Here is a 27,555-nt window from a genome sequence, read left to right as displayed (position 1 = left end):
CCTGATCATCCCATTTTACTCTGTTGACCTTAATGATACAAGTAATGTTAAAAAATATCATTGCTTTTAATATAAGTACGAAATTTTCGGAATTTGAACACTGTTGCATATGTTTTAAAATAATCTAGATAATAGTCATTTTTGCAAAACATCATGATGACACAATGGAATCTGAAATCTCACTGCTTTTATCCTACTGCTCTTTTATTTGATGTTTTATTTAAAGGAGTGATATTTTGCTTTTTTTTAAATGGAATTCTTCATTTTCCCACATTTCCTTGTGGTCTCCATAAACTGTAAATGCTCTGCTTGGGTCTGAATTCTTCATTCATTCAACTCCACAGGTCCATCTTCAACCCTATTTCTGAGTAATGACACCAGAAAGGTGGTTTGGAGCGCTGGCCCTTTAAATGCACATGAGACACTTCAGGCCCCGCCCCCTCCAGGTTGTTGGCTGTGCTGCTCTGTCCCGTTCAACCAACAACTGAACATTTAAGGTAATGGGCTCCAAGTTTGGACATATTTACCTCTGCCAAGGAGGTTATGTTTTTGCCAGGGTTTGTTTGTTTGTTTGTCCGTCTGTCTGTCTGTTTGTCTGTCCGTTAGTGTGCAACATAACTCAAAAAGTTATGGAGAGATTTTGATGAAATTTTCAGGGTTTGTTGGAAATGGGATAAGGAAGAAATGATTAAATTTTGGTGGTGATCAGGGGTGGGGGGGCCCACGGGGGGGCCCATTTCCAACAAACCCTGAAAATTTCATCAAAATCTGTCTAAAACTTTTTGAGTTATGTTGCACACTAACTGACAGACAAACAGACAGACAGACAGACAAACAAACAAACCCTGGCAAAAACATAACCTCCTTGGCGTGGGGGGGCCCACAGGGGGGGCCACTGATCAGCCTTGGCGGAGGTCTGCGCTCTCCGAGTGCTTCTAGTTTCAGTCTGGACTACAACCGCTGCTGCTGACAAACAATTATGTCGAACTGGAGAAATGTTGGTCTGAAGTCTGGACCTGATATGTGCAAATGTCGTGATGGAAGTAGTTGTAAAATGTAACAAATTAAGAGGGAATTAAAACAGGTTGTAGAAAGCTACTCAATTTTTGCCGGAATGAATATAAAAACAGTTTTGAGGCACCTGGAGGGTTCAAATTCAAACTGTATGAACTATTAGGGTCCAAATACACAAAGAAATGAACCAAAGACTAATAAAAGTGGGTTTAGAGAAATATGAGCCCTTTAAGTAGTGTATGAATTCTGATAAGATGTGCTTTGTAAGGTCATTGTAACCTTGACCTTCAACCACTAAAGCCTGAACATTTTATCCTTGAGTTGAACACACCCTGAGATATTGTGAGATGGACCAAAAAGCTGAAACTAGAACGCCTCTGGCCACAGCTGACGGTAGCAAGGAGTCCTGAAAACAGCTTTCTTCCCTTACTTTTATCCGGGGTCGTCACTGCCTGACCCGTCGGTGAACAGCGGTCATGTTGGGAGTCTGAGCAGCACCTCTGGCCCATCCTACTGCTGCCTCCGCTCAGCTGCTGCTGCTGCTCTGCTCTGGTGCTGCTTGGGAGTTGTAGTTTTGACACTTCGGACCTGAAAGACAGCACATTTCGGGTTTATATTAATAGCTGTTCGAGGACACATTCTATTGAAATTCATGACCCTGTTGGTGCCTCTGTGAATCTCTCCGCACGTTAACTGACTTTGACAAAGGAGCTAAAAAATCGACCCATCACATTTACACAGATGAGATGTGTTCGGTCCAAACCGTTTGACAACATCAAAGAGAACATATCAAGTAACACAAGGCAGTGTATATTAAGCCACATCTACAACCGCCATGATAATTTTATAGAGGCCTGTGATGTTGTATGCCAAATCTGGGTGGGGTAATTGAAGCCAGACATTGTATCTCTGAGGCATTTTTACAGTAAAGTGGGTCAGTGGTAGAATAGTGCTATTAGTGCAGGAGTTCGCTTACAACATGTGAGCAAAGCAGCTGACATTAGTTTGAACAAAATGCAAACAGAACGAATGAACATCACTCCACGCTCGCTGTGACATGTCTTTTTATCTGCAGATGAAGAAAGCATGTGACTTTTATATATGTCCATATGTCCTGATTTTCCCTACGTCATGGGTATATTCAAGAAAAACCTGAAGAAAAAAACCTGAGCCTGCAGTTTGCGGATCAATCGTTGGGTAATGGTTTGAATTTGCTAGGTTTTCTCCTGCTGTCTGCTCTTTTGTGTTGGGGGGAAATCCGATTAGGGGCCTTCGTAAATCACAGAGTAAGTGTTTCCAGATGATGATGTCTTGCTGAAAAAAAACAAAAAAGTGAACATTTCGAAAAGGTTTTCAGCAGCTTGAAAAAAAAAAAAAAACTGACGGTGTGCTCATGCTTATATCCTGTTGGCACAAAGCAAACTATGCAGTAAGACAACATTAAACTCTGCATCTGTGTACAACTATAGTTTTCTTTGTGCAAAAACTACGGAGAAAATACTGACTTCACAGAAAGTCAATAATTGCAGCATGATTTCAGGCAATCAATCAGAGCAGGCCGAGTCATGTTTGAGTTATTGGGGGGCCAAGGCGGACCAGCAGCTGCTGCAGTCGGACCAAACGTGTAGCTGCTGCGCTGTGGTGAATGCATACAAAACTCCAACCGGTTGCTGTGGAGACTCTGATTCTGGAATGAACTAGTGCGGGGCTTTTTCAAACGCAGGCTTCGGTGTGACTAATTGAACTTTAATTGACAGAGGTTGAAGGGAGGCTGCAGCCTGTGTCTGCTGAATACTGTAGCCAGGCCAAAAAGCCTTTGGCTGGCATGTATAGAGGTAAAAATGTCTTTGTGTCCATACTGACAAAAAGGGGCTTTTAAGGTTGTCAAAAGAGACACACAAAAAAAGAACTTGCCGGCTGTTATGTGGCAGCCGGTTTCAACAAGATGAGCAGAGACACCTGAAAGAGTTCCAGACGGACAGACAAACTTGAAAGTGGTCAGACTGTGGTCGACAGCGGGCGGAGACCACATTTGATCGCTCTTTCATTAGACAGGCGTCGGTGCTTTTGCCAGTGATCCAAATGTGAAAGAGGGACTGACCTGCCAACCGTTCAGAGAGAAAAGTAAAAAATAAACATCTTAAATAAATGGCCTAATGTTACAAAGATACATTACGGCCACAGTACTTAATACACTTAGTAACAGGCAGAATATTGGTAAAATTACAGTTACTTGTCTTGAAACATTTCAGGTTGTTGATATTTGTTCAGGTTATTCACATTTTTGGTTAAAGGATAATTTGTAAATGTAAAGATTTTCATGTAATTTTACAATTTTACACTAAAACAAAGAAAACACATTGTAGTTGTCATTATTTACAGGTTATTATGTTATTATTATACTTGTCTGACCCACTATAGATCATAGTAATCGTTTTTCCATTGGCCCTCAAATTACGCGATTATAACTTGTGCATAAAAATTTGCCTAATGGAAAAATGACAATTTCGCCCAAATTTTTTTCATTCATTCATTTTCTGAACCCGCTTTATCCTCACTAGGGTCATGGGGGTTGCTGGAGCCTATCCCAGCTACTTACGGGCGAAGGCGGGGTTCACCCTGGACATTTCGCCCGTTCATCACAGGGTTGAACATACAGAGACAAACAATCATTGTCACATTCACACCTATGGGCAATTTAGATTAGCTAATTACCCTTTTAGTGCATGTGTGCATGTCTATGGATGGTGGGAGGAGACAGAGTACCCGAAGAGAACCCACGCAGACACAGGGAGAACATGCAAACTCCACAGAGAAAGGTCCCACCCCCACTGACTGGTGTTGGAATCGAACCCAGGACCTTCTTGCTGTGGGGAATGAGTGCTATCCACTGCACCACTGTGTCGCCCAAATTTTTTTCAATTAAAAATTTTTGTGCTTTGGACATGCTTACACCTGTGCTGAAAGGAAATGTATACGGAAACTGAAAATGTGTCCTAATAAAAAGATTAATAAAAAAAAAACAAAAGTTCACAGAAACTTGCAGTGGCTGTATAAAATCGTAAGTTACCATACCATATCATACCATACCAACTTTATTTATAAAACACTTTAAAAACTCTACAGCTGACCAAAGTGCCATACATGAATCATAAAACAAGGAAATAAGTAAATAAAAACAGTGATAACACAGGGTGCAAAGCAAGCTAAGAACAACGAAATCCAACCATCATGAAAACAAAGACAAATTAAATTAAAATCTGACAAAAACAGCATAAAAAAAAACAAAAACAAAAAACAAAAAAAACAAAAAAACCCCATCTCACTCATTGATTAAAAGCCAACAAGAAAAAGTGCGTTTTTAGACGTGATATAAATACAGACAGAGAAGTTGGTGCAGAGCTGGTTGAATTTATGTAGCAATTCCAAGACTGTAACGCTTTGGTGGGACTCAATAAATGAGTTCACCAAAACCATTTACTTTATGGTTTATGGTAAAAGCCTTCATGAAAACCTTGATATTTGCTGGTCATCTCTACTTTCTTTTTCTGTTCATTTGTCATGTGACTGTCAGAGTAGACAAATGGTGTTCGTGACAGAGTGACAGAGGTACCTCACAGGTCGTATGTGCTTAAACGTACAAATAAATAAATTAATTAAAAAATGTTTGGCAGTGAAAACATTTCTTAGTCAAACTCCAACTCAAAAAAAAAAAAAGGTTTCGCGCTGCCAAGAGGTGGTTTTTGGGCGTAGTGCAAATCGGTACATCACGGTAACTATGGAAACCTCTGAACATCCAAATGGGTCATATCTGATGACCATGAAAAGATGAATAACTGCATTTTACACCAATTATTTACATGTATTGATAGGATTAGTGGATCAACAGGTACTAAACAGTTTACATTAGTGAATGATTTTGGTCGCTGGTGGATGTTAGGGTTTTTAAAGGTTAAAAAACATTTATAACTATGACTCTTAATAATATATGAACTCTAACTAAGTCTTAAGTTTGTACGTAACATTTAATATTTATTTTAGTGTTATTTTAGTGATAGTTGTATATTGTTTTATTGTTGGTGTGAATATGTTCTGTTTGTCAAAGCTGAAGATGTGCTGTAAGATAATATATTAAGGGGAGGCAAAGTAAGCATAAAGCTTCAGCTGACTCCTTTTAAGTCAGACTGTACAAATTAATTATTTAATTAGTGAAGTTTGTATAAATTTTCATTCAAATAGAGTGATTTGTTGGATCTATGGACTGGATGGATCTGTGGATTGTGTTTGTTCTTCAGATTGAAAAAAAAAAAAAAGAAGAAAGTCACAATGAAATAAATTTAGAGAAAGAAGTCACAGTGTTACGAGAAATAAGGTGTGATTTCATCTGTATGAAATTAGAAATGAAGAAAACTGAAATAGTAAGGCTATTGCTCCTGGTAATTTTGACATTTCTCCTAAAACATAAGTCTGCTTGTCATAAAAAATTTGTTTTTCTCCATATAATGACATCTTTTTTCTCATAACGTGATCTTTTTTCCTTTAAATATCTGACCCTATTCTGACTTTGTAATATATATATATATATATATATATATATATATATATATATATATATATATATATATATATATATATATATATATATATAATTTATTTATTTATTTATTTTTGTCAAACACTACAACTTTATTGTGGTTATACCTTGATTTTAATACTATAAATATTTATCAATAATCAATATATAATCATTCAATGGTAGGCCCTTACCTATTTTCTGAGTTAAATCCATGCATTATTATCATTATTATTATTGCACATTATTAATGCTACTTAAAAAATAGTAAAGCCTTGGTTTTAATGTGCAAAAACAATGACATAATGCTACAATATAATGTATATACATAGTAATCTAGCATGCTTATATTTCTTTAATATCGGTTTCTTCATTTAGTGGAGTATTTGCATGTAAGAATGTGAAGTCCTACAAAGAAAATACCACATATAACAGTGAAATTTGGGATGCGTAGCGTTTAGTTTCTGTCTTAAAAGTCATTGTTATTGTTGTTTCATGCAGTGAGGAGGAGGAGGAACTGGAATAGTCTGCAACTACTTCCTGTGAGTCAGAGTGAGAAAATATATTCATAAACCTGGTAAAATTAGAAACATTGATGGCTTGAACTAAAGCTCTGTTTCAAATCACAAACACTACAAACACTACATGCCTGTATTGTTCCCTATGAAGCCGTTGTGTGGGTAAACTGTTTGACTCCCACATGTGAAACGTGAATTCTTCTAGTTCTGCAGAAATGGGATCACAAAGAGCATGAGTCACTGACTGGAAATGGACAGATGGTACTTTGGGCTGTGGATGTTTTGTGCCATTTGTTTCTTGGTCCATTGTACCATATCAGAGACTTGTTGCGTCCCCACACCCCCTCTCGGAGGCTGAGGTCACTGGATCAGAACTTATTTAAGGTCCCTCACACTTGTTTCAGGACCTGAGGAGACCGCTCCTTCCAGGCCGTTGTGCCGAGGCTCTGGAATGATCTTCTACTCTCTTTACATTCTGTGGACTCTGTTGATGTTTTTCAGAGTAAACTCAAAACCTACTTGTTTCTCCACATATTTTACCGGCAGTATATTAAGGGTTGTTATATGACTATCATGTTTATTTTAATTTATACCTTTTTGTGATTGTAAATTTATCTGTGTTTTCTATTTGTATTTTATTGTCTTTTGTGAAGCACTTTGTGACTTCTCTTGTCTGTGAAAAGAGCTATAGAAATAAATATTGCTTGCTTGCAGGCATTGAACAGTGAAGAGATCAGCAGAGACTAAAGGTCCCGTATTTGCATACAGTTTGAAACTTTTCGTCCATTTTAGAGAAAGCACTATACATGAGGTTAATAAATACAACATTTCCTGTGACCTATACAGCTTCCTGTATCAAAGGCATCCCCTGGTTGCAGTTAACCTGTGCTTCAACATTCAGGTTAAACTGAATGCTTATTAAAGGTTATTACAAGCAGCATAATAATAGCTTGGAAATGCACTTGTGGTGTGGTTTAACACAAGTATTTCGTAGGCCATATGATGTAGGTCCAATTATTACAACATGCCTAAAGGCATGCACAGAGGAGTAACAGTGAACATGAAAAGCTGCTTGTGCTCTGTCAGAGCATTTCTAATTAATAGGATCCTGTATTCTGCCATATTAGCAAAAGTCTGAAGCCGTTCCTTTGGCCTGTGGGAGGTAGTCCAGATGTTTGTTGTTAGAGCCCGGACACCCGGTGTCCTCCCTGTGTTTATCACAGAGCGGCGCTGAAGTGAATGTTCTATCAACACACCCCCCATCACTCCTGCCCCTCCTCCACTCCCTGAAGTGCAGTTTCCTCTTTCAGGTGTCATCGGTCAATGCCAGTGGGTCTTTTCTGCAGGGGTTAAAAATGAGGGTGTGCAGTAAACCTGAGTTTGAACTTGAAGTTCACTGCTCCTTAGTGCCCTGCAGCATGACAAGATGGGTGAGGGGTCGTGTTTATGGAGCTGCGGTTATTAATCAAGTACTCTTGGGTCACATTTACACAATGAAGTGGTCTCTAGGATACAAATAAAGCAACTGTAGAGATGTGACTATAGTGTAGTAAAGGCCGAGCATGATGAGAAAGACATGCACATAGTACACATGATACGTGGTGGATCAAAAGAACATCTAAAATCAATACATTAATAAAGTGAAAGAGTCAATATGTAAGATCGACATGTGCTTGTGTGCTTATTTTATGTTTGTGTCAGACTGTGTTGTTTGATAAAATTAGGACTTCCATTTCTAAGCAAACAGACAAAACTGTCAGCGAATCACTGACCCGAGTCCTCTACATAGAAATGTCGTGTACAGTCTGTTGCCGTGGATGCAAACAACTAAGAGTCATTATCGTGGAAATGGTAATCAGTGAACAGGGTGTTACCATGGACGTAGGCAACAAAGGGTACGATAGAGAACAGTTGTTCAAGAATCCACAGGGAACATGGAAAAGAAGAATGGAAAAGTTTGATGGGAATGAGTATATGTTTGGTTTTATATAGAAATAATTCTAATATGAATAATAAATAACATAAAAAATAATCAAAAATCTGTAATTTACAGGCCTAAAGGCTACTCATCCTCTTACAAAATAAACACAACATAGGAATGAGATGGGTTAAGTGTCATTATTTTGGGACTGGGGATGGGACTGGAATTTTTTTAAGTGACATATTTCTGTAGTATTATGACATCACACACTTCTGTATTTGTGGTTTGTGGGTTTTTTAAATGGTGACTCTCTGTACTCTGAGGAAGAGCCATTATGCTTGGTAATGTCACAACAAAATAAATCTTTTAATGGGAGCTATATTGGTGTACAGGCTGAGGGACTGTAACATTTACAGAGTGTAGTTAAGCTTTCCTGAACAGGCAAAGTGCAAAGAAACCCCCAAAGTCAAACAAACCAGGGTGTTAAAAGTAAAAGGGAAATATACAGGGAGTGGAGTCCAGCGAGGGTGGGTGGCATAAGTTTATAAGATATTTTGCGTGTGATGTAGTTCTGCTGATGTCAGCATACCTCTAAACCAGAGAGAAGGAGAGCAGGGCAGCGGTTCAATGTGGAAATGAGCCCACTTGGCAGTGTGGGGGTTTCTGAATACTGTTCAAGAACAGCAGTGAGGCGGCAGCAGCAGAATGCCATGGGTCCCTTCAGTGTGTGCTTTTCATGTCATTTAAAGGGGAGCAGTGCCTCAGCAGCACCTGCTCCATACAATGCTGCAGGCAGATAAATGGTCCACTGGACCCTCCTATCCCCTCCACTCTGAGGCGCCATGCAGAGCGCATGAAAAGGCTGGGAGATTATGTGTCCCCTGAGCCCTGCTTTCAGAGGGCCAGGGGTGAGCGGCGTACAGAGACTGAGTCTGCGGGCGTCCCTTTAAAATGAAAACTGAGTTTGAAAGTTAAACACATACGTCATACCAGCTCCTGTTGAACCAATTATATGCAAGTTCTCTCTTATAGTAGGGTGTAAAGTCCACACTATGGATGTACAGGTATGATCGATATTGGCCGATATTGGCATATAAGATGTCACTTCACTGATGGCAGATCAATATTTACCTGTTGTGTTATATTCAAGGTTGTTTCATTAATTTGGAAGACTAAATTTGTGCTCAGGTGAGTACGATGAAGAGCAGGAGCTACTGATTATTTCCACTGATTTTAAACTGTTTAAACTGTCAATTTATTTTGACAATAAGTTGATTCTTTGGTCCACAAAATGTGAGTAAATGGTAAAAAAAGTCGATCATTGTGTCCAAAAGCCCATGATGTTTCACTAAAATACCCCATATAGTCCAAATGTGCAAAGATATTCAGTTTACTGTTGCAGAGGAAGGAAACCAGAAAAGATTCACATTTAAGAAGCAAGAATAAGAGATTTTTTTTTACTTTTTTTATCTTAAAAAAGCTTTCAAAATGGTTAACAATTTTCAAAATAGTAGCAGATTAACTGACAACTAAAGATTAACTAACAACAATATCCAATTAATGATTGCAACTCTACTTCTATTAACCTGTATAAAAGATGGGGTAAATAACACAGACAAAATAAAACAACATAACGTAATAAGTAATACAGGATGATATAGTTACATTATTTTGTGCACATGCAAAGATTTCATCTAACTAAGCAAACGGATACAAAACACCTCCACAGTTTACTCTTCCTTCTCTACGATAAACCACGTTACAAAATGATGTGTCACACCAACTGATATTTAATGAACAACTTTAAGGTCTTTTATGTTGGAACTACTTTAGCTGGTACAGAAATGACATTCAAACAAAGCCTAGTGTAGGAGGTATAACCCAGTGGTGGACAGGATAAACAGAGACACATGGAACCGAGAGGACGACAAAAGTAAAACACCATGAGCACAGATCTAAATCACTCTGTGCCATATCTGTTCTTCATGGAACAAAAAGAAGACAAAGAGATCAATGAAGCCATTCCTGTCTTCTGGGTCTTACAAAACACGTCTGTCATTTCATGAACAAACACTTGAATATTTGCTTCTTCCTCCAGATGGTGGTCTTTCCTCCCCCTCATTTCTCTTTGTTCCTTGCTGTGCTTCCCATTGTCTAATCCCTCTGGCACATAAAGGCTCAGCCGACTGATTTATATACACCTTATCTTTTGTAGCAGAAAAAGAAAAACAACACAAGTAAAAGTGACACTTGTAGATGGCTAAAGTTTGGATTCCTGCTCAGAGTTCGGTCCCTGCTCTACTCTAACGTACAATCCAAAGAAATCACAGACATGTTATGTAACAACACCCACACAGCTAAGGTTTCATACTTCTGCTGAGATGTTGATGGAAAGAGGAAAGGGGGTTTTTTAGATGAGAAAACTGTACATCAACACACCCTTTAAAGGAAACTTAGATCGCACATGTTCACTATAAATACGACGGTGTTATGTCTGGACATGGGTTCAGATCATACAAAGTACTGTGACCATCAACAGGTGTGACTGTCATGTCAGATAGATAGATAGATAGAAAGAAAGAAAGAAAGAAAGAAAGAAAGAAAGAAAGAACGAGAGAACGACAGAACAATAGATAGATAGAACGATAGATAGAACGATAGATAGAACGCTAGATAGAACGCTAGATAGAACGATAGAACGATAGAACGATAGATAGAAAGAAAGAAAGAACGATAGAACGACAGAACAATAGATAGATAGAACGATAGATAGAACGATAGATAGAACGATAGATAGAACGATAGAACGATAGAACGATAGAACGATAGATAGATAGATAGAAAGAATGATAGACAGAACGATAGAACGATAGAACGATAGATAGAATGATAGAACAATAGATAGAACGATAGAACGATAGAACGATAGATAGATAGATAGATAGATAGATAGATAGATAGATAGATAGATAGATAGATAGATAGATAGATAGATAGATAGATAGATAGATAGAAGGCTGTTGCATTGTTGGGTTTTTGGAGAGGGATGTGACTATATTTGGACAAAAGGGGCAGAACTGCAGGAACCAGGGGTCAGAACCATCTACAAGGCGTCATAGGTAAGTTTTTTTTTTTTTTTCTATGGTTTCTGAGACACATCAAAGAACAATCAGAAACTCTATATAGGTTTCAAAGAAATTTAATAAGAAATATATAGCGCTATATAAATAAAATTTGATTGACTGATTGATTTGATTGTTTTTCCCCAGTAAGTCGCTTTGGAAAACAGTGTCCGCCAAATGCATAATGTAAATGTAAATGCAAATATATCACATTTAAGCAAAGAATCTATTTGTCATTCCCCAAACTTTTGGCCATGAGGGTACGGTAGAGCTGTTACACAGACGTGTCAATCAAAGCCTGATGCAGCACATATCCCTCTAGTTGATCTGGGATGTTTTCAATGGAGCAAAAATGTAAAGATGGACCAGATCAACGAGGGCCTGACTAGAACAAATGAGACTGGAATGACTTAGCCTAGTATTCGTTGTAAATCTGTGGGAGCTGTGGCTTTTGGGAGCTGCCCTCAACAGCTGTCAGTGACACTAATACAGTGGTTTCAAACCTTTTTTGACTTGTGACCCCAATTTAACATCACAAATTTCTGGTGACCCCAGACATTCAAAATGGAGACATTTTTTCTCTTGGAGATGCCTTAGCAGGGCCAGGCAGGTGAGGAAATCTTTCTATTCTCTGTTCGGCCCGCTCAGATGTTACATCCTGCATTTTATCTGAACTTGATTTTTATCAGGAAAAATGTGTGGTGTTTTAATTATAATGAAATATATATTGAATCATTTAAAAAAAAAAATTATTAGTACTTTATTTACATTTCTTTATCAATTACTAGAAATTTCAGGCGACCCCATATGAATTCCATGTGACCCTACATGGGGTCCCGACCCCAAGGTTGAAGAACACTGTATTAATACTTTAATCAACTTCATTTTGGAGATGAAGTCCATGTCCTTTTGCTCTCTTGCTCTACACTGAACAATAGCTATCATTTGCTAAGCAATGGAGTTGAGTAACCTCGACAACAAAACAATTCACAAGACAACACAGACTCAAACTCACACTTCATATCAGCAAACAAACACATTATGAAATATCCAACCACACAAACACCTTAGATTAAAGCAAAAGCGATATGCAACAACTTTTGGCCAAAGTGACAACTGTTTTTTTAAACTGAGTGCTGAGTTAGCGAAAAGCATCCTTGCTTGTGCTTCCTCAAAACATCAGTTTTGTCTTGTTTACTTGTGATTATAGAATACTTGTAATGCTTGTAATGCCCATCCCCAAAACCTAACCACAGACATTTAATAATGCAGTTATTTCATATGTGTACAGTTTTTGAAATAGCTTAATTTTATTGTTTCAAAAGTAGTTAAGTTACTGTAAGGCTGAACTTTAAATATGTATAAATGTTGACGATGTTTATTTCCAGTCGAGAAACAGTGAGATTATATGTACCTGTGGTCTGTAGAAACATACAATGGCACATTTTATTCTGGGACCAGGCCCCCCAGCACCCCACCCCCCACCCTGTAACTCTGTTCCTCTGAGATCCTGCAGACTTAATCTCATCACAGTCATGGGAATTACTAACGATAAACTGCAGGGTTAAAGTTACAGGTAAAGTTGATTATTTTCAGTAACATGTGGTCCAACCAGCCCTGAGACATGGCAGTTAATTCAGTTTAGTGACAAAATACACCTCGACCTGCAAATTTGTCTCTAACTCTGTCTTAGGAGCAATGACAAGCACACACAATATTTAACCCATAAAGATCCAAACATCCACCGACGACCAAAACCATTGATTGGTCTAAACTGTTTAATACCTGTGGATCCAATAATCCTATCAATCCATGTAAATAATTGGTGTAAAATACAGTTCTTCATCTTTTCATGGTCATCAGATATGACCCATTTGGACGTTCGGAGGCTCTGTAGTTACCGTGGAAACACCGTCATCTTCTACAACATTGATTCCCCAGTAAAACCCATGGAGCTGAACCAATGACAGTGGATGGACACACTGGGTTTATGTTCAGTTAATGAGAGATTTTACTGCAAAGTCACTTTTTTCCTCCATTTTCTCTGAGAGATTTTACTGGAAGAATCACTTCAGTCTTCAGTTTGCTCTGTTTCTGATATAATAACCTTTGAATTTACTCTGAGCTTTTATGAACATCTAAATGATCAGTGAATTAAATATAGGAAAATATGGGAACATTTTTATTCTGTTGTTTTATTTGGTATTGGTTTATTGTTCTTATTTTTTTTTTGTTTTTAAATTGTATGGCTTGTCATGTTTTTTAATCTATTCTTGTATTTCATTCTTTTATTTTGGTTTTATTTATTCTTCTGTACAGCACTGTTTTCTTTTTCTGTACAGTTCTATATCTTTTAATCTATTCTTGTATTTTATTCTTTAATTTCGGTTATATTTATTCTTCTGTACAGCATTGTTTTCTTTATTTTTGTTCAGTTCTATATCTTTTAATCTATTCTTGTATTTTATTCTCTTATTTAAGTTTTATTTATTCTTCTGTACAGCACTGTTTTCTTTTTTTGTACAGTTCTATATCTTTTAATCTATTCTTGTTTTTCATTATTTTATTTAGGTTTTATTTATTTTTCTGTACAACATTTTGGGTGCACTGGTTGTTTTAAAATGCTTTACAAATAAAGTTGGATTGGATTGAAATACATCATTTTCACTTAAAAATGCAAAATATAGTGGATAATATTCTAATAAATGGTGATAAATCACTTAAGAAAGGTTAAATAGAGAGAAAAAATTATTGGGAACTGCCACAAAAGTAGCAGTGGGTCTTTATGGGTTAAAACAACACACCAATGAGAGTGAGTGTTGAGGCATTCGGTGGGAGTATTCATGGGGCTCGGTTGCCAAGATCCATAGGATGGGGGTTCCTATGTAGTATTGTATAGCTGGGGGCGGAGTCAAAGACGGAGATTGATGAGAACAGCCAGTCTGCTGAGCCTCTCACTCAATGGAGCTCTCTCTAGACAAGTTAGAGCCTTTGTGGTGTTGAGTTATTTGCCATTAGAGTATCAATGGAGAGGCAGTGAAAAGATTCTGGAACACAGTCTGCATAGATTAGCAGCATTTAGGGGTTAATGGAAGGATACTGAGGCTTCAAAATTTGCTGTTTAGAATCACCTAAAGGCAGGTAGCAACCAAGCCTTTAATCATATGGCTCTGATTTTGAGTGGCTGTGTCTTAGAGTCCATAATAACAGCATTATGGAGATGTTACAACCATTTAGAGACATGTGCGATCTAAGAAAACCAGACCTGCAGACGCTGATTATATGGTTGGAGCAGGCACAACAGACACGGAGATAAACATTAAACCAACGGCTTTGTACTTTCAAAGTCCAATTACACTCTTACTTCCACCAAAATGAATAGTTCCCAACAGTAGCAGCGCTTGGGCAGGACCAACCTGCCACACACGACGCCTGATAAATAAACTAAAACACAACAAGGCTGAAAATTGGAATAGTACGCCACATCAAAGCTCTCCCAAATACCATGGAAGAGATTTCCAGGCGAGAAGCCAGAAGTAAACACAGTCATTTTATTCTAGGAGGTAGTATAATTCATTATGGTGAATTCTAGCCACAAAAGACCTCCCTAATGCAATAACCTGCCAAAATAAGCCCTACTTTCTCATGACACAATGAAGAGCCAGACACTTGTTTTGCAAAGGGTTTTGACAGCTGAGAGTGAAAGAAGTCAGTTGTGTTTTTCTATCGGCAGAAAATTTAATATATAAACATTTTCTGTAAAATAAATAGACCTGAACTATTGATAATGTCTGCTGGCAACAAGGCCTTTGGTAGGATTTGATGAATTCATAGGGGACAAACTCCCAGAGGCTCCTATTGAAGCATAATGCTAATTTTTTTTTTTTTTTTTTTTTTTTTTAAATCTAAGGAGAGAGGGTAGGTGAAATAGTGTGGAAGAGCTAATTTACAGCTGAATCAATCAATTTTACTTATTTTACATACAGTAAGCATCATTCCTCAGTGACCTTGACCACATATATGTGGTAATATTACCGATGTTTCTTTTATGTTGTTAACAGTATTTTCTCAGCCTTAAACAGTACACAAAAACCTAAAGAAAAGAAAATACTAAATCATCTTTGTTTGCTAACAATTATGTAATATGCCAACTATCTCTGGTTGGTATTTTTATTCACTGAATTGGTGTTATATCCTCCTGAGACCCAGGAAAGTGAAAATTTTAGCTTTTTACATTAAACAGATGTCTTGGTTGGAAACTGCATAATACAACTGTTTTTTCAGATACATTTTAAAATAATTTTTATTTATTTCTTTTATAATAGAATGTCCTTTGCAATGGACAGCATTTTTTAAGTAAAACTGTCAAACTTTTGTCCCCTACAGAGGACAAAAATGCATTGCGGGGTCTCAGGAAGATATTGCACAGAAGAGGATTAGGGCCACTGGAAAAAAATTTAATTAAATTAAGGTCCAATACATATTTTTTTAATTATTATTCCAAGGATAAAGTCAGAATTCTGAGATTAAAGTCAGAATTCAGACTATTTTTCTCTGAATTCTGACTTTAATCTCAGAACAATAACAAAAAAAAAAAAAAATTAAAACAGTTGGAATTCTGAGATTAAAGTCAGAAATCTGACTTTAATCTCAGAATAATAATAAAAAAATACATATATCAGACCTTTTCTTTTTTTCCAATGGCCCTAATCCTCTTCTGAAATATTGCCAGTGTAACTCTCACATGCACATTATAGAACATTTCCTCTATTTAAAAAAAAATGATATTTCTGAACTTTTATTGATGACAGTTATTTCTTCTGAATATTTCTCAGTGATAAAAATGCCATACAGATCCAGGTGCGAACAGCAAGTATGAGGACAAAATGTAGGACAGAGTCAATTATAGCAACTGAATAAAATGGAACTAAACGTAAATCAGTGGTGATAAGACTTTGAGAACCTGAAATGCCAGTCCAAAGAAGTGGCTTCTAAAAGAGAGTCTATTCTGCACTAAACTGAATAAATCCTGAGCTATGTTGTGATATTTGTGATCCTGAGGCTGTGTTTACCTGTAGTAGAGGAGCTCGGATTCCAGCTGAATAATGTGTCTCTGCAGCGTCGGCACATGGTTGGCTTTAACCTCCAGCTCCTTGACCTTCCCCAGGCCATTGACCAGCGCCTGTCTGGCCTCTTCCACCTTCCTCCTCATGGCCGCCTGCTCCCTCTTCAGAGCTCGGTTGCAGTCCTCCAGAGCGACCACGGTCTCTTTGGAGCTCCACAGTTCCTGCTCCAGTCTCTGATTACACAGCATGGCTTCCTCCACCTGCCGGTCTCTGGAGCTGTGCAGCAGTTCGATTTCATGGATAATGTTCTGGAGGCTTTTTAGGTTGCTGTAGGAGCTGCTTTTCAGGTTGGAATTATTGATGCTTCTTTGGGCGGATTGTTTTTGTTGGGCAACGAAACAGCCTTCCTCTGATTTATGACTGGAGTGACTTTTCCATAGTCCTACCTGTGGAGAAGTGGAAGGTGATATGTCAAAATACTCAAAACAATTTAGATATGGGTGCTTCTATGGAATTGGGTTCATTTTAGTACCTGCTTTTTAGACCCAATAATAAAAGGTAAACGTAGACATATTTCCCCCCAGGATGGATCTAATGATGACCTTAGATAAATGCACAAAAATGTATCCTCTTGCTCTGAGCCATCCCATAATTAATGAATTTTTAATCAAATATTGGGTCCAAAAATAGGACCCAAATATGGACATTAAATCTCCCTAGGTGTTAGTGCGTTAGATGTGAAAATGTGTGTAAATGGTCTTCTATAGACTAAATAAAGACACTGTGTTAAATGTGTCGATCCTAGTGGTTTTTCTAATCCACACGTGGGTTTTTCATCAATCTCAGTCTCATTTCAGGTTTTTTTGTTTGTTTGTTTGTTCATTTATTTCGAATTTGCATTAAAATCAATCAATGGTGTTACATGCGGAACCTGAACATTTAAACACTAATAAATTGTGAGTGATTTTGCAACAGCAGCCATTTTTGTGAAACACTCTGCCTTGAATATTTACTTCGATTCCTAAAATGTACCTGTGAGAGAATAAAGAGATAAAAAAAAAAAACAGTAGCGTGTAATTTGCAAGTCCTGTTGACACTGTGTTAAATGTGTCGATCCTAGTGGTTTTTCTAATCCACACGTGAGTTTTTCATCAATCTCAGTCTCATTCCAGGTTTTGCGCGCAACCCATCGTGTCCACTTGTGTTACATGCAGAACCTGCCCATTTAAACACAAAGAAATCGTGAGTGATGTTGTAACAGTGGTCATTTTTGTGAAACACTCTGCCTTGCATAATTAGTTCGATTCCCAAAATGCACCTGTGAGAGAATAAAGAGATATTCAAAAAAATAGTAACGTGTACCTTTTGTGTCCTTTTGACTGTGTTACATGCAGATTTTTGTATAAAAATAATGTAAAAATTATATAAAAATGTGTTTTATCTGAAAAATTGTTTCTCTTTTATCTCAGTAAATATTTATTTTCCAAATAGACCCAAAGTGCTTCCAAACTTGCTTCACAACATTAGTCTACATCTGGTTTGAATTTTTACCTCCTCTGTCCTGTTTTTTAGGACCACTTTCATAGATATACCCTTATTGATCCATCTGGTCTCTAAGTTTCTGCTGTAGTGGAATGGAAGTACTTTCCTGTAAGTACTAATTTCAGTTACTTGTACTTTGAGTATTTCTACTCGTATAATTGTAAATATTGCTCCTTTTACTCTGACAGCTTTACATACTTCTCAGATTGAATATTTTGCAACATTCGTGTCCTTAGGAAAACCATTACCTGTAAATATTTAGATTTTATTTGTGACAAGCTGAAACATTGAATGTTTTTGTTAATAGTTAAGACTCAAGTTCTCCTCCTTCTTGAGCTAAATAAACACTTTAAATCTTTTTGGATTGGGTGGAAAATGCCATAACATGAAAAGTTTACTTTATAGTGATACAAGGCTCTCAGTGGAACACATAGTGCTCATCTTCTAGATTATGATGCATTGCTGTTTAATGAACTATCCAAAAATGCATAAAGTAGTTCAAATGCAACATACAGAGGCCATTTTACTGCACAATGACTCCTTGACTTTTTATAATATTAGCACATAGACTCAGAAACACTTTTTAGCCCTGGGCCACCAGGCTCTTGAACAATAACATGTGCAATATATGAAGGATGTGTGGGTGAGAGAGAGTCTGTAGTTTTCCAGTATGCTGTATTTTATTGTTTTTACACTGTGTGCTTTTATATTTATTGTTTTTATATTTATTGCTATTTATTTGTTGCATTTTGGGGAGGGCATCCTGAACCAATTTCGTTGTGACTTGGTGTACAATGACAATAAAGCCTATTCTATTCTATTCTATTCTATTCTATTCTATTCTATTCTATTCTATTCTATTCTATTCTATTCTATTCTATTCTACTTTCTGTTGATTGTCACAAAGCTTTGAACTACAGTGTGCTTTAAATTGGCTCCTTTTGCCCAGTCTTTCAGTGCTGTAGTTTTGATATTTAAACACTGGGGATCTCAGGGCATTTGGTGAGACTTGGAAGTGACACATTTTTTAGAGAAATTTTTATATTTCACATAATATGATTGATTCCCAAGAATGCAAGGCTCTATAAATGTTGTTATAATAAATGTGTGAATATGTTTTACTTTCTTATCGTGAATTACTTGGGTAACCTACCACACCAGATGAGGAAATCTGACCGATATCTTGTGTCAATATTATTAACAGGGACAAAAAAAAAGCCATAACTCAAAAAAGGATGTGCGAAGATCCCCCAACACTTCTGGACTGAACAACTGTTGGGAATGAAAGTTAGGACTACTACTTATATATACTACCTGATGTGGTTACCTGTGCATTTAATATTAGAGCTGGATAGACCTTCTACAAACAGCTCTATTTAGAACTATTAGTGCATAAGAAATAATTTCCTACTGCTGAAGAAGTTCAAGTCTCTCTCTTTAATCAACACATTTGCACGTCTTATTGTTCATAGGGTTTTCATTTTCCAACACAAACACAAAAGTCATATGATGATGAATAGGCTGCCGTGTGGACACTCTGCATCCTTTTTACCATCAGATAGTCAAAGTGGTTCAATAGCCCATTGAGTTCCTCTTCCTGCTTTTTACAGAGTTAACCAAAACAGTGCCATGATAGAGGATGATCAACACAACCTTCAGCATCACAGAACATACTATATATGTCTGTATGAATAAAGAGGTTGTGTCACTACCACAGCCTTTGCCTTTATAAAGGGTGGCTGCATGGAAAGGTTTATCTTAATCTTTAAGCAGTTGTTTAGAGGCCCAGGCTGGGGGGGGACTGTTAAGGATGCCCCAGTTCTTTAAAGGACTATTGTTCCTGTGCCTTAAACTGATCCAACCAAATGATCAATATATGAAAATATTGGACAGCATAGGCTTAGGCTTCACTAGAACATTGAAGGGATACATTATGAGAAAATTTCAGTAAAAAAACATGTAATTTCCTGCATTTTTCTGAATTTCTATGCACCAATTTGCTGTTTCTGAAATTATTAATGCAAAGAAAAACACAAATTTCAGACATGTATACGCATTTTGCGTGTACATGTGCTGCTTTTCACATTGATGTTGCGTTTCAGAAGAAAACAGACTTCCTCTGCCTTATGACTTTTCCATTGTCCCCCTTGAAGAGAAATCCAATCCATCACAAGATCTTCTTAGATCATTGTAATTTTCTTTAACAGAAGCAATCTTAACCCATAAAGACCCAAACATCCACTGGTGACCAAAATCATTTACTAATATAAAGTTAAATAACTGTTGATCCATTAATCCTATCAATACATGTAAATAATTGGTGTAAAATGCAATTTCTCGTCTTTTCATGGTCATCAGATATGACCCATTTGGACGTTCAGAGGCTCCGTAGTTACCATGGAAACACTATCATCTTCTACAACAATGATTCACCAGTAAAACCTATAGAGTTGGCTCAATGACAGTGGATGGACACACTTGTTTTTATGTTCAGTTATTGATATCTTTGCTGAAAAAGTCACTTTTTCTTCACTTTTCTCTGTTTCTGATAAAATTACCTTTGAATTTACTCTGATATTTTATGAACATCTACATGATCAGTAGATTAAATATAGAAAAATACCTGATTTCTACTGAAGATGTGCAAAAAAAAGAGGATAATATTACAATAAAATGTGATAAATCACTTAAGAAAGAGTAAATATAGAGAAAAAAAAAATCATTTGGGAACTGCCACAAAAGTAGCACTGGGTCTTTATGGGTTAATAAAAGTTTACAGTGTGGATTTACTGATCCAACTGTTGTCTATTGGTGCCAGTTCTACAGTCGTGGAAATAGTTTCATTCAGTTACTTTGTGCTTTATTTCCATTTTCTGTTGCTTACTTGCACTCCACATAGCTCTATGGCAGGGGTGTCAAACTCATTTCTTCCAGGGGCCACATTCAGCCCAACTGGATCTCAAGTGGGCCGGACCAGTGCAGTAATAGCATCATAACCAACAAACAATGACAACTTTTTCTCTTTGTTTTAGTGCAGTAAAAAACATTAAATTGTGAAAATATTTTCATTTACAAACTATCCTTTAACAAAAACATGAATAACCTGAAAAAAATTACATTTGTAGGGAAAATAAGTGTAGTTTTTTTAACAGTATTATGCCTCAACTTATCATTTATACAAGTGCATTACACACAATGTTACAAAAACATGTGGTAACAGGCAGAATATTGGTAAAAATTTAGAGTTTGGAACTTAAATAAGAACAAGTTCTCATTCAGTTTCTCATTTGCACAGGTCATTGTTCTTCTTGGTAGTTCTTTGAGGTTCAACTGGACTAATTTAACTTCAGAAGGGCAAAACTAGTCCAGTTGAATGTAGAAACAAGAAAAATGGAGTTGTGACAATTTATAGATTATTACGCAATTGTTTTACTTTAGATCATATTGGTCTGTGTGTGGAACCTGAACTACAATGAGTTGGACACCCTTGATTGTTACCATCTTCAGTGTAATTTTTGCACTTCGCAAATTCATCCTGAAGGCCAGATTGGATGATCAGGCCACATTGTTTGAGACCCTTGCTCTATGGCAAATATTGTATGCTTCACACTTGTCTGACAGCTTTAGATTCCTGAGATAACAGTTTTCCATCCCCCTGTTCCACAGTAGTGTAGTGTAAAGAACCATCCATCACACTTAAAGTTAGATGTGATTTAGTTCAATAACTGAGAAGTTGAAAATACACATTCCACCATTTTTAAATAGAAATTAAGAGGATGTAATGATGGTTAACTTCATTCAAAATGTATTCCAGATGGATTAAGTGATTCAACAACCAGCAAAACATTAAACCCAAACCGCCCACTTAAAGTACTGTGTCATTTTATTGTGCTAGAGCTTAGTTTCTGAAAGTACATGAACTTTACTGCAGTTTTTTTTTTTTAACCGCTCCTTCATACATCATCAGCCTGATTTGAATAAATTACCCAGAACTTTGGGTGTGATGAAAACGCCAAGCACGCAGATTACCAGGAACTTTTTGTTATCCAGGTATAAAAGTTAAAAAGTTCCTGGTAATGAAAGTTCCTTGGTATTTTGATGGAAAAGAGCCTCTATTTCCGCAGATTACAGTTATTTTTCAGCTCATGACAGTTATTGTCCAGATTCTTCCCAGATCTTGTACTTTATAGTGTACAGTGTATGGTGTTTGTTCTTATGGTATAATTGTCTTTGGTCATGCTTGCTGGGTTATTATATTATTATTATTGACAATGTACTATGCTGCTGTTACAATTCCCCAGTTTGGGATAAATAAAGTCTGTCTGTCTGTCTGTCTGTCTGTCTGTCTGTCTGTCTGTCTGTCTATCTATCTATCTATCTATCTATCTATCTATCTATCTATCTATCTATCTATCTATCTATCTATCTATCTATCTATCTATGTCTTTTTCTGTCCAATTTCTTGCCTATTTTGTTCATTTTTTAATTCATTTTGTTACTTTTCACTAATTTTGCTGTTTATTTGTTGTCTTTACTCATTTTGATGGTTATGTTTGATTGTTTTGGTCACATTTTTTTCTTATTTTGTTAACTTTTATTACGTAATAAATCTAGTATTTTCCCCCCATTATCTATCTATAGCAACAAAATGTTAATATTATCAATTTGTTCATTGTGCTACTTATTTGCATTCATTTTTCTCCATTTTCTTGCCTATTTTGTTCAGTTTTTGTCTCATTTTTTCATTTTTCACCTGTAAACCTAACCTTATAACTTTGCTGCTTATTTTTTGTCTTTACTCATTTTGACGCTTACTTAATCAATCAGACATCTATCTATCTATCTATCTATCTATCTATCTATCTATCTATCTATCTATCTATCTATCTATCTATCTATCTATCTATCTATCTGTCTTTTTATGTCAATTTTCTTGCCTATTTTGTTCATTTTTTAATTCATTTTGTCTCATTTTGTTACTTTTCACTAATTTTGCTGCTTATTTGTTGTCTTTACTCATTTTGATGGTTATGTTTGGTCATTTTGGTCACTTTTTTTTTTTTAAATTTTGTTAACTTTTATTAATTAATCTAGTATTTCCCCCCCATTATCTATCTATAGCAATAAAATGTTAATATTACCAATTTGTTCATTGTGCTACTTATTTGTGTTCATTTTTCTCCATTTTCTTGCCTATTTTGTTCAGTTTTTGTCTCATTTTTCCCCTTTAAACCTAACCCTATAAGGTTGCTGCTTACTTTTTGTCTTTACTCATTTTGATGCTTACTTAATCAATCAGACATCTATCTATCTATCTATCTATCTATCTATCTATCTATCTATCTATCTATCTATCTATCTATCTATCTATCTATCTATCTATCTATCTATCTATCTATGTCTTTTTATGTCCATTTTCTTGCCTATTTTGTTCATTTTTTAATTCATTTTGTCTCATTTTGTTACTTTTCACTAATTTTGCTGCTTATTTGTTGTCTTTACTCATTTTGATGGTTATGTTTGGTCATTTTGGTCACTTTTTTTTTTTTTTTAATTTTGTTAACTTTTATTAATTAATCTAGTATTTCCCCCCATTATCTATCTATAGCAATAAAATGTTAATATTACCAATTTGTTCATTGTGCTACTTATTTGTGTTCATTTTTCTCCATTTTCTTGCCTATTTTGTTCAGTTTTTGTCTCATTTTTCCCCTTTAAACCTAACCCTATAAGGTTGCTGCTTACTTTTTGTCTTTACTCATTTTGATGCTTACTTAATCAATCAGACATCTATCTATCTATCTATCTATCTATCTATCTATCTATCTATCTATCTATCTATCTATCTATCTATCTATCTATCTATGTCTTTTTATGTCCATTTTCTTGCCTATTTTGTTCATTTTTTAATTCATTTTGTCTCATTTTGTTACTTTTCACTAATTTTGCTGCTTGTTTGTTGTCTTTACTCATTTTGATGGTTATGTTTGGTCCTTTTGGTCACTTTTTTTTTCTTCTAATTTTGTTATCCATCCATCCATCTATCCATCACCCCCCCCCCCCCCCCCCCCCCCACCACCACCACCACCACCAGCTGACCCTCACCTGTAGAGCCAGACACCGGGCATCGCTGCTCTGCAGTGCGGCTCTCATGTCCTCTATCAGCTCCCTCAGGTTTGCATTCTCATCCTCCAGCTTTGCCACCCGGTCCTCCGCCTCCTCCAGAGCCACTATCTCCTCGTAACACTCCCTGGTGCAGGAGCCCAGCCTGCAGCCGGAGGACGGGGAGGACACGGACGGCAGCCTCTCCCGCCGCTTCAGGGGGCTCCTGAGGCGGATCTGGGTCTCTATGTGCTCGCTGTCCTTGCCCACCGGCAGCCGGCCGTTCTCGTACTGACAGCCCGCCTTGGTGCTGAAGTATCCGCACAGTTTGGCGTGGAAGTGCCTGAAGGTGAGCTCCGTGGGCAGACTGTCCACAACTCCGGCGCATTCCGAGTCCTCCGAGTCTTTGCTCAGTCCGAGAACGTCGCACAAGATGTTAAAGTCCTCCAGGGGGATTCTGCCTCCACCCTGGTAGTCCATGTGATGGAAGATCTCTTGCAGGTACTGGTCCAGTCCCGTGGCCAACACTATGATCTCGTTCTCCACTCCTCGGTCCAGTCCGTAGTGGTATGCCAGGGTGCTGACTATCCATTGTGTCCTGCGCGCAGGTCTGCTGTACGGATCAGAGGAGTCTGCTGCATCCATCATATCTGCAGGACAACATCATACTTCCACAGAACCTACACTGGGACTTTGTTCGTCTACCATGGTCCGGGTGGGTGCAGTGTGCAGACTCCTCACGCACAGATCCGAACAGACTGACGGAGCTGGAACAAGGCGTGTGTTTCAGGGCAGATTTGAATTTAGCTCTGCCCCCAAAAATGCAAAACCGGGGGTCCCAACCAAACCAGGACCCAGGACCATACACACACACTAGAACGGGCTCCAACTGCCTGTCTATAATTACAACCAGGTGTGTAAACTGTGTCATTCATTTGGTCAGATGTAGATGCCCCAGAGGATTATACAGGCTGAGCAGCAGAACAATGACTTTTTTCAACTCAAGAACTTTTACTGTGGCCTAGAAGAACAAGAGGAGCAAAAATTATTTTGCATAACTTGCACCTTGCACATTGTTACAGGAGAGGATTAATTATGGCCAATGGAGAAAAAAAAACACAAGGTCCAATACATTTTTTAAATTATTACTCTGAGAAAAAAGTCAGAATTCTCACTTTAATCTAAGAATTCTGACTTTTTTCTCCAAATTCTGACTTTAATCTCAGAATTCTGACTTTTCCCCCTCACAATTCTGACTTTAATCTCAAAATTTGGACTTTTTTCCACCGAATTCTGACTTTTTTCCTCAGAATTTTGACTTTTCCCCCTCAGAATTCTGACTTTAGTTACAAAATTCTCACTTTTCTCTCAGAGTTCAAACTTTTTTCTCCAAATTCTGACTTTTTTCCCTTCGAAATTCTGACTATTATCCCAAATTTCTAACTTTTTTCTCAGAATTCTAACTTGAATCTCAGAATTCAGTTTTTTTCCCCACAGAATTCTGACTTTAATCTCAGAATTCTTACTTTTCCCTCTCACAATTCTGACTTTAATCTCAGAATTTGGACTTTTTTCTCCAAATCCTGACTTTTTCCTCCAAATTTTGACTTTTTCCCCTCAGAATTCTGACTTTGATCACAAAAGTCTAACTTTTTTCTCAGAATTCAAACTTTTTCTCCAAATTCTGACTTTTTTCCCCCTCAGAATTCTGACTTTTTGCCCCTCAGAATTCCGACTATAATCTCAAAATTCTAACTTTTTTCTCAGAATTCTAACTTGAATCTCAGAATTCAGATTTTGTCCCCACATAATTCTGACTTTTTTCTTCCTCAGAATTCTGACTTTTTTCTCCAAATAATAATAATAATAATAATAATAATAATAATAATAATAATAATATATATATATATATATATATATATATATATATATATATATATATATATATATATATATATATATATATATATATGTATTGGACGTTAATTTTTTTCCCCAGTGGCTGTAAAGCTCTTCTGTAGGACATAAACACTTGCATGCACTTTGTTTAAAATATAGCTTTAAATACCAATATAGCTTTAACACATTTTATTTTTCTTTTCTATTTATTTACCCAGGTAAGTTAGTTGACAACCAATTCTCTTTTTCAATAATGATCTGGACAAATAGATGTACAATTTATACAATTTCTGATATTATCATTGGGTTTTCTTCCTCTTTGTTCCAAAAGTCCAAGCTGTGGCTATGGAGACTGAATGGCTTTAGATGTTGCACTCATTATTCATTGTTTTGTGTAGGACTGGTTTGCACAGCCATAAATTAGGTTTCACTAAGTTTTTCTCTTTTTCTTTTTTTGGCTTGCATGAAGTCAGGGCAAAACAGGATTTAAACACATAATTAAAATGAAAAAAGGAAGAAAAAGAAAAAAAATATTTGGGCCTTTTTTCACATTTTTCATGGATCCAACTCGATTAATAGAATAGATTATGTGCCAAGCTCTGGTCCTGTGTATTCCCTGAACAGTCAGAAAAAGCAGAGCACCGAGAGAAAAAAAAAAACAGTAAAGAAGTTTTACAGTTTATTTTAATTATAAATTTAGATAATTAGGACATTTGTACACCCATGGCCCATTTGTAACTAGTACATGTTTCGCTAGGCATTTTGATCCTACATTAGCACATTATTTACTTTTAATACACACTTAATCATTCTTTAATTAGGCTAATTACAAGCCTAGCTAGCTAGCATCAATGTTAGCATTCTTGTCAAGGTCCAGCAGTTGAAACGTTCTATGACTTTGGCCCCGTTTATTTAGCTTCTATACCATTTAAATTCTATTGTTTTTAAGAATAATTAGACTAATGAGCGTCGCGTTACTAAAGCTCCTTATTGGAACTGAGAACTGAGAGAAAGTCCAGTTTTACCGTCGTGTCGTGTTTAATGTAAGAATGTCAGCGGCGCATCTCACTTCCGGGTTCGCTGTCGTTACCATGGCGACGCGTTGCCCTGAAGTTTGTTTGACAGCTCAACTTTTGTTCAGCGGTTTGACCCAGAACACAACACCGGGTGAAGTAACGGCAGAAAGCACGCAGTTTGGACTTGAGTTCTGCTCAGTCTGTATTTGAAATATGATGTAGGTGAGGTAATGCGTCCTTTTAGTCTGTTTTATACTGACCTGAAAATATCAAGAATCCATAAAATATAAATCTGAAGACTTCAGACTCACTTCTGGACCAACAGCAGCTGAGGTAGGCGCAAAAAGACAACAAAGCATAGGAGATATACACTACAAATAAAAAAGTTAAGGATATTTTAAATTTTTGGGCTATTTCTTTCAGTTGGGATTCTTGCACTGCACTTTTTATTTTTTTGTGTGTGAATTGAATTGGAACACATTTTTTTAATGACCAGACATGGTTTTATTTACAAATGGCAAAAATGACAAAAAAAGACCAAAAAAAAAAAAAAAGAAAGAAATATCCTAACTTTTTGTTATATATGTAAGTATGTAATCCATTGATTCATTAATTAACCCTCTGGTATCCAGGTGCGCCTTTTAGGCACACTTTGCACTTCATGTTAAAAAACTTAATATTATTTTTCACAATTTAAATAAGGTTAGAATTCAAAAGTTGTTCATTTTTGCATGATCTTTTAAATTCTGGCCGCCAACTAAAATTTGCATATTGTAAAAAAA

The 27,555-nt window shown here is 36.7% G+C and overlaps 1 protein-coding gene across 1 annotated transcript in view; it reads right to left on the bottom strand.

The window, feature by feature from the left end:
• efcc1 (EF-hand and coiled-coil domain containing 1) overlaps positions 1 to 24,696 on the bottom strand; it is a 35,882-nt gene extending 11,186 nt beyond the window's left edge. Inside the window, exons 1-3 of the mRNA XM_030133565.1 lie at positions 23,862 to 24,696; positions 16,221 to 16,660; positions 1,445 to 1,602 (exon numbers count right to left, since the gene is read on the bottom strand). Of these exons, the coding sequence (XP_029989425.1) occupies positions 1,445 to 1,602; positions 16,221 to 16,660; positions 23,862 to 24,506 (1,243 nt within the window). The 5' untranslated portion in view covers positions 24,507 to 24,696. The remainder of the gene's footprint in view (positions 1 to 1,444; positions 1,603 to 16,220; positions 16,661 to 23,861) is intronic.
• Between the last annotated feature and the right edge of the window lie 2,859 nt (positions 24,697 to 27,555).

Source organism: Sphaeramia orbicularis, chromosome 5 (assembly GCF_902148855.1).
Source record: "Sphaeramia orbicularis chromosome 5, fSphaOr1.1, whole genome shotgun sequence".
Classification (NCBI taxonomy): Eukaryota; Metazoa; Chordata; class Actinopteri; order Kurtiformes; family Apogonidae; genus Sphaeramia; species Sphaeramia orbicularis.
Note: the sequence above shows the minus strand (reverse complement) of the source record. Positions and strands in the feature narration are given on the sequence as shown.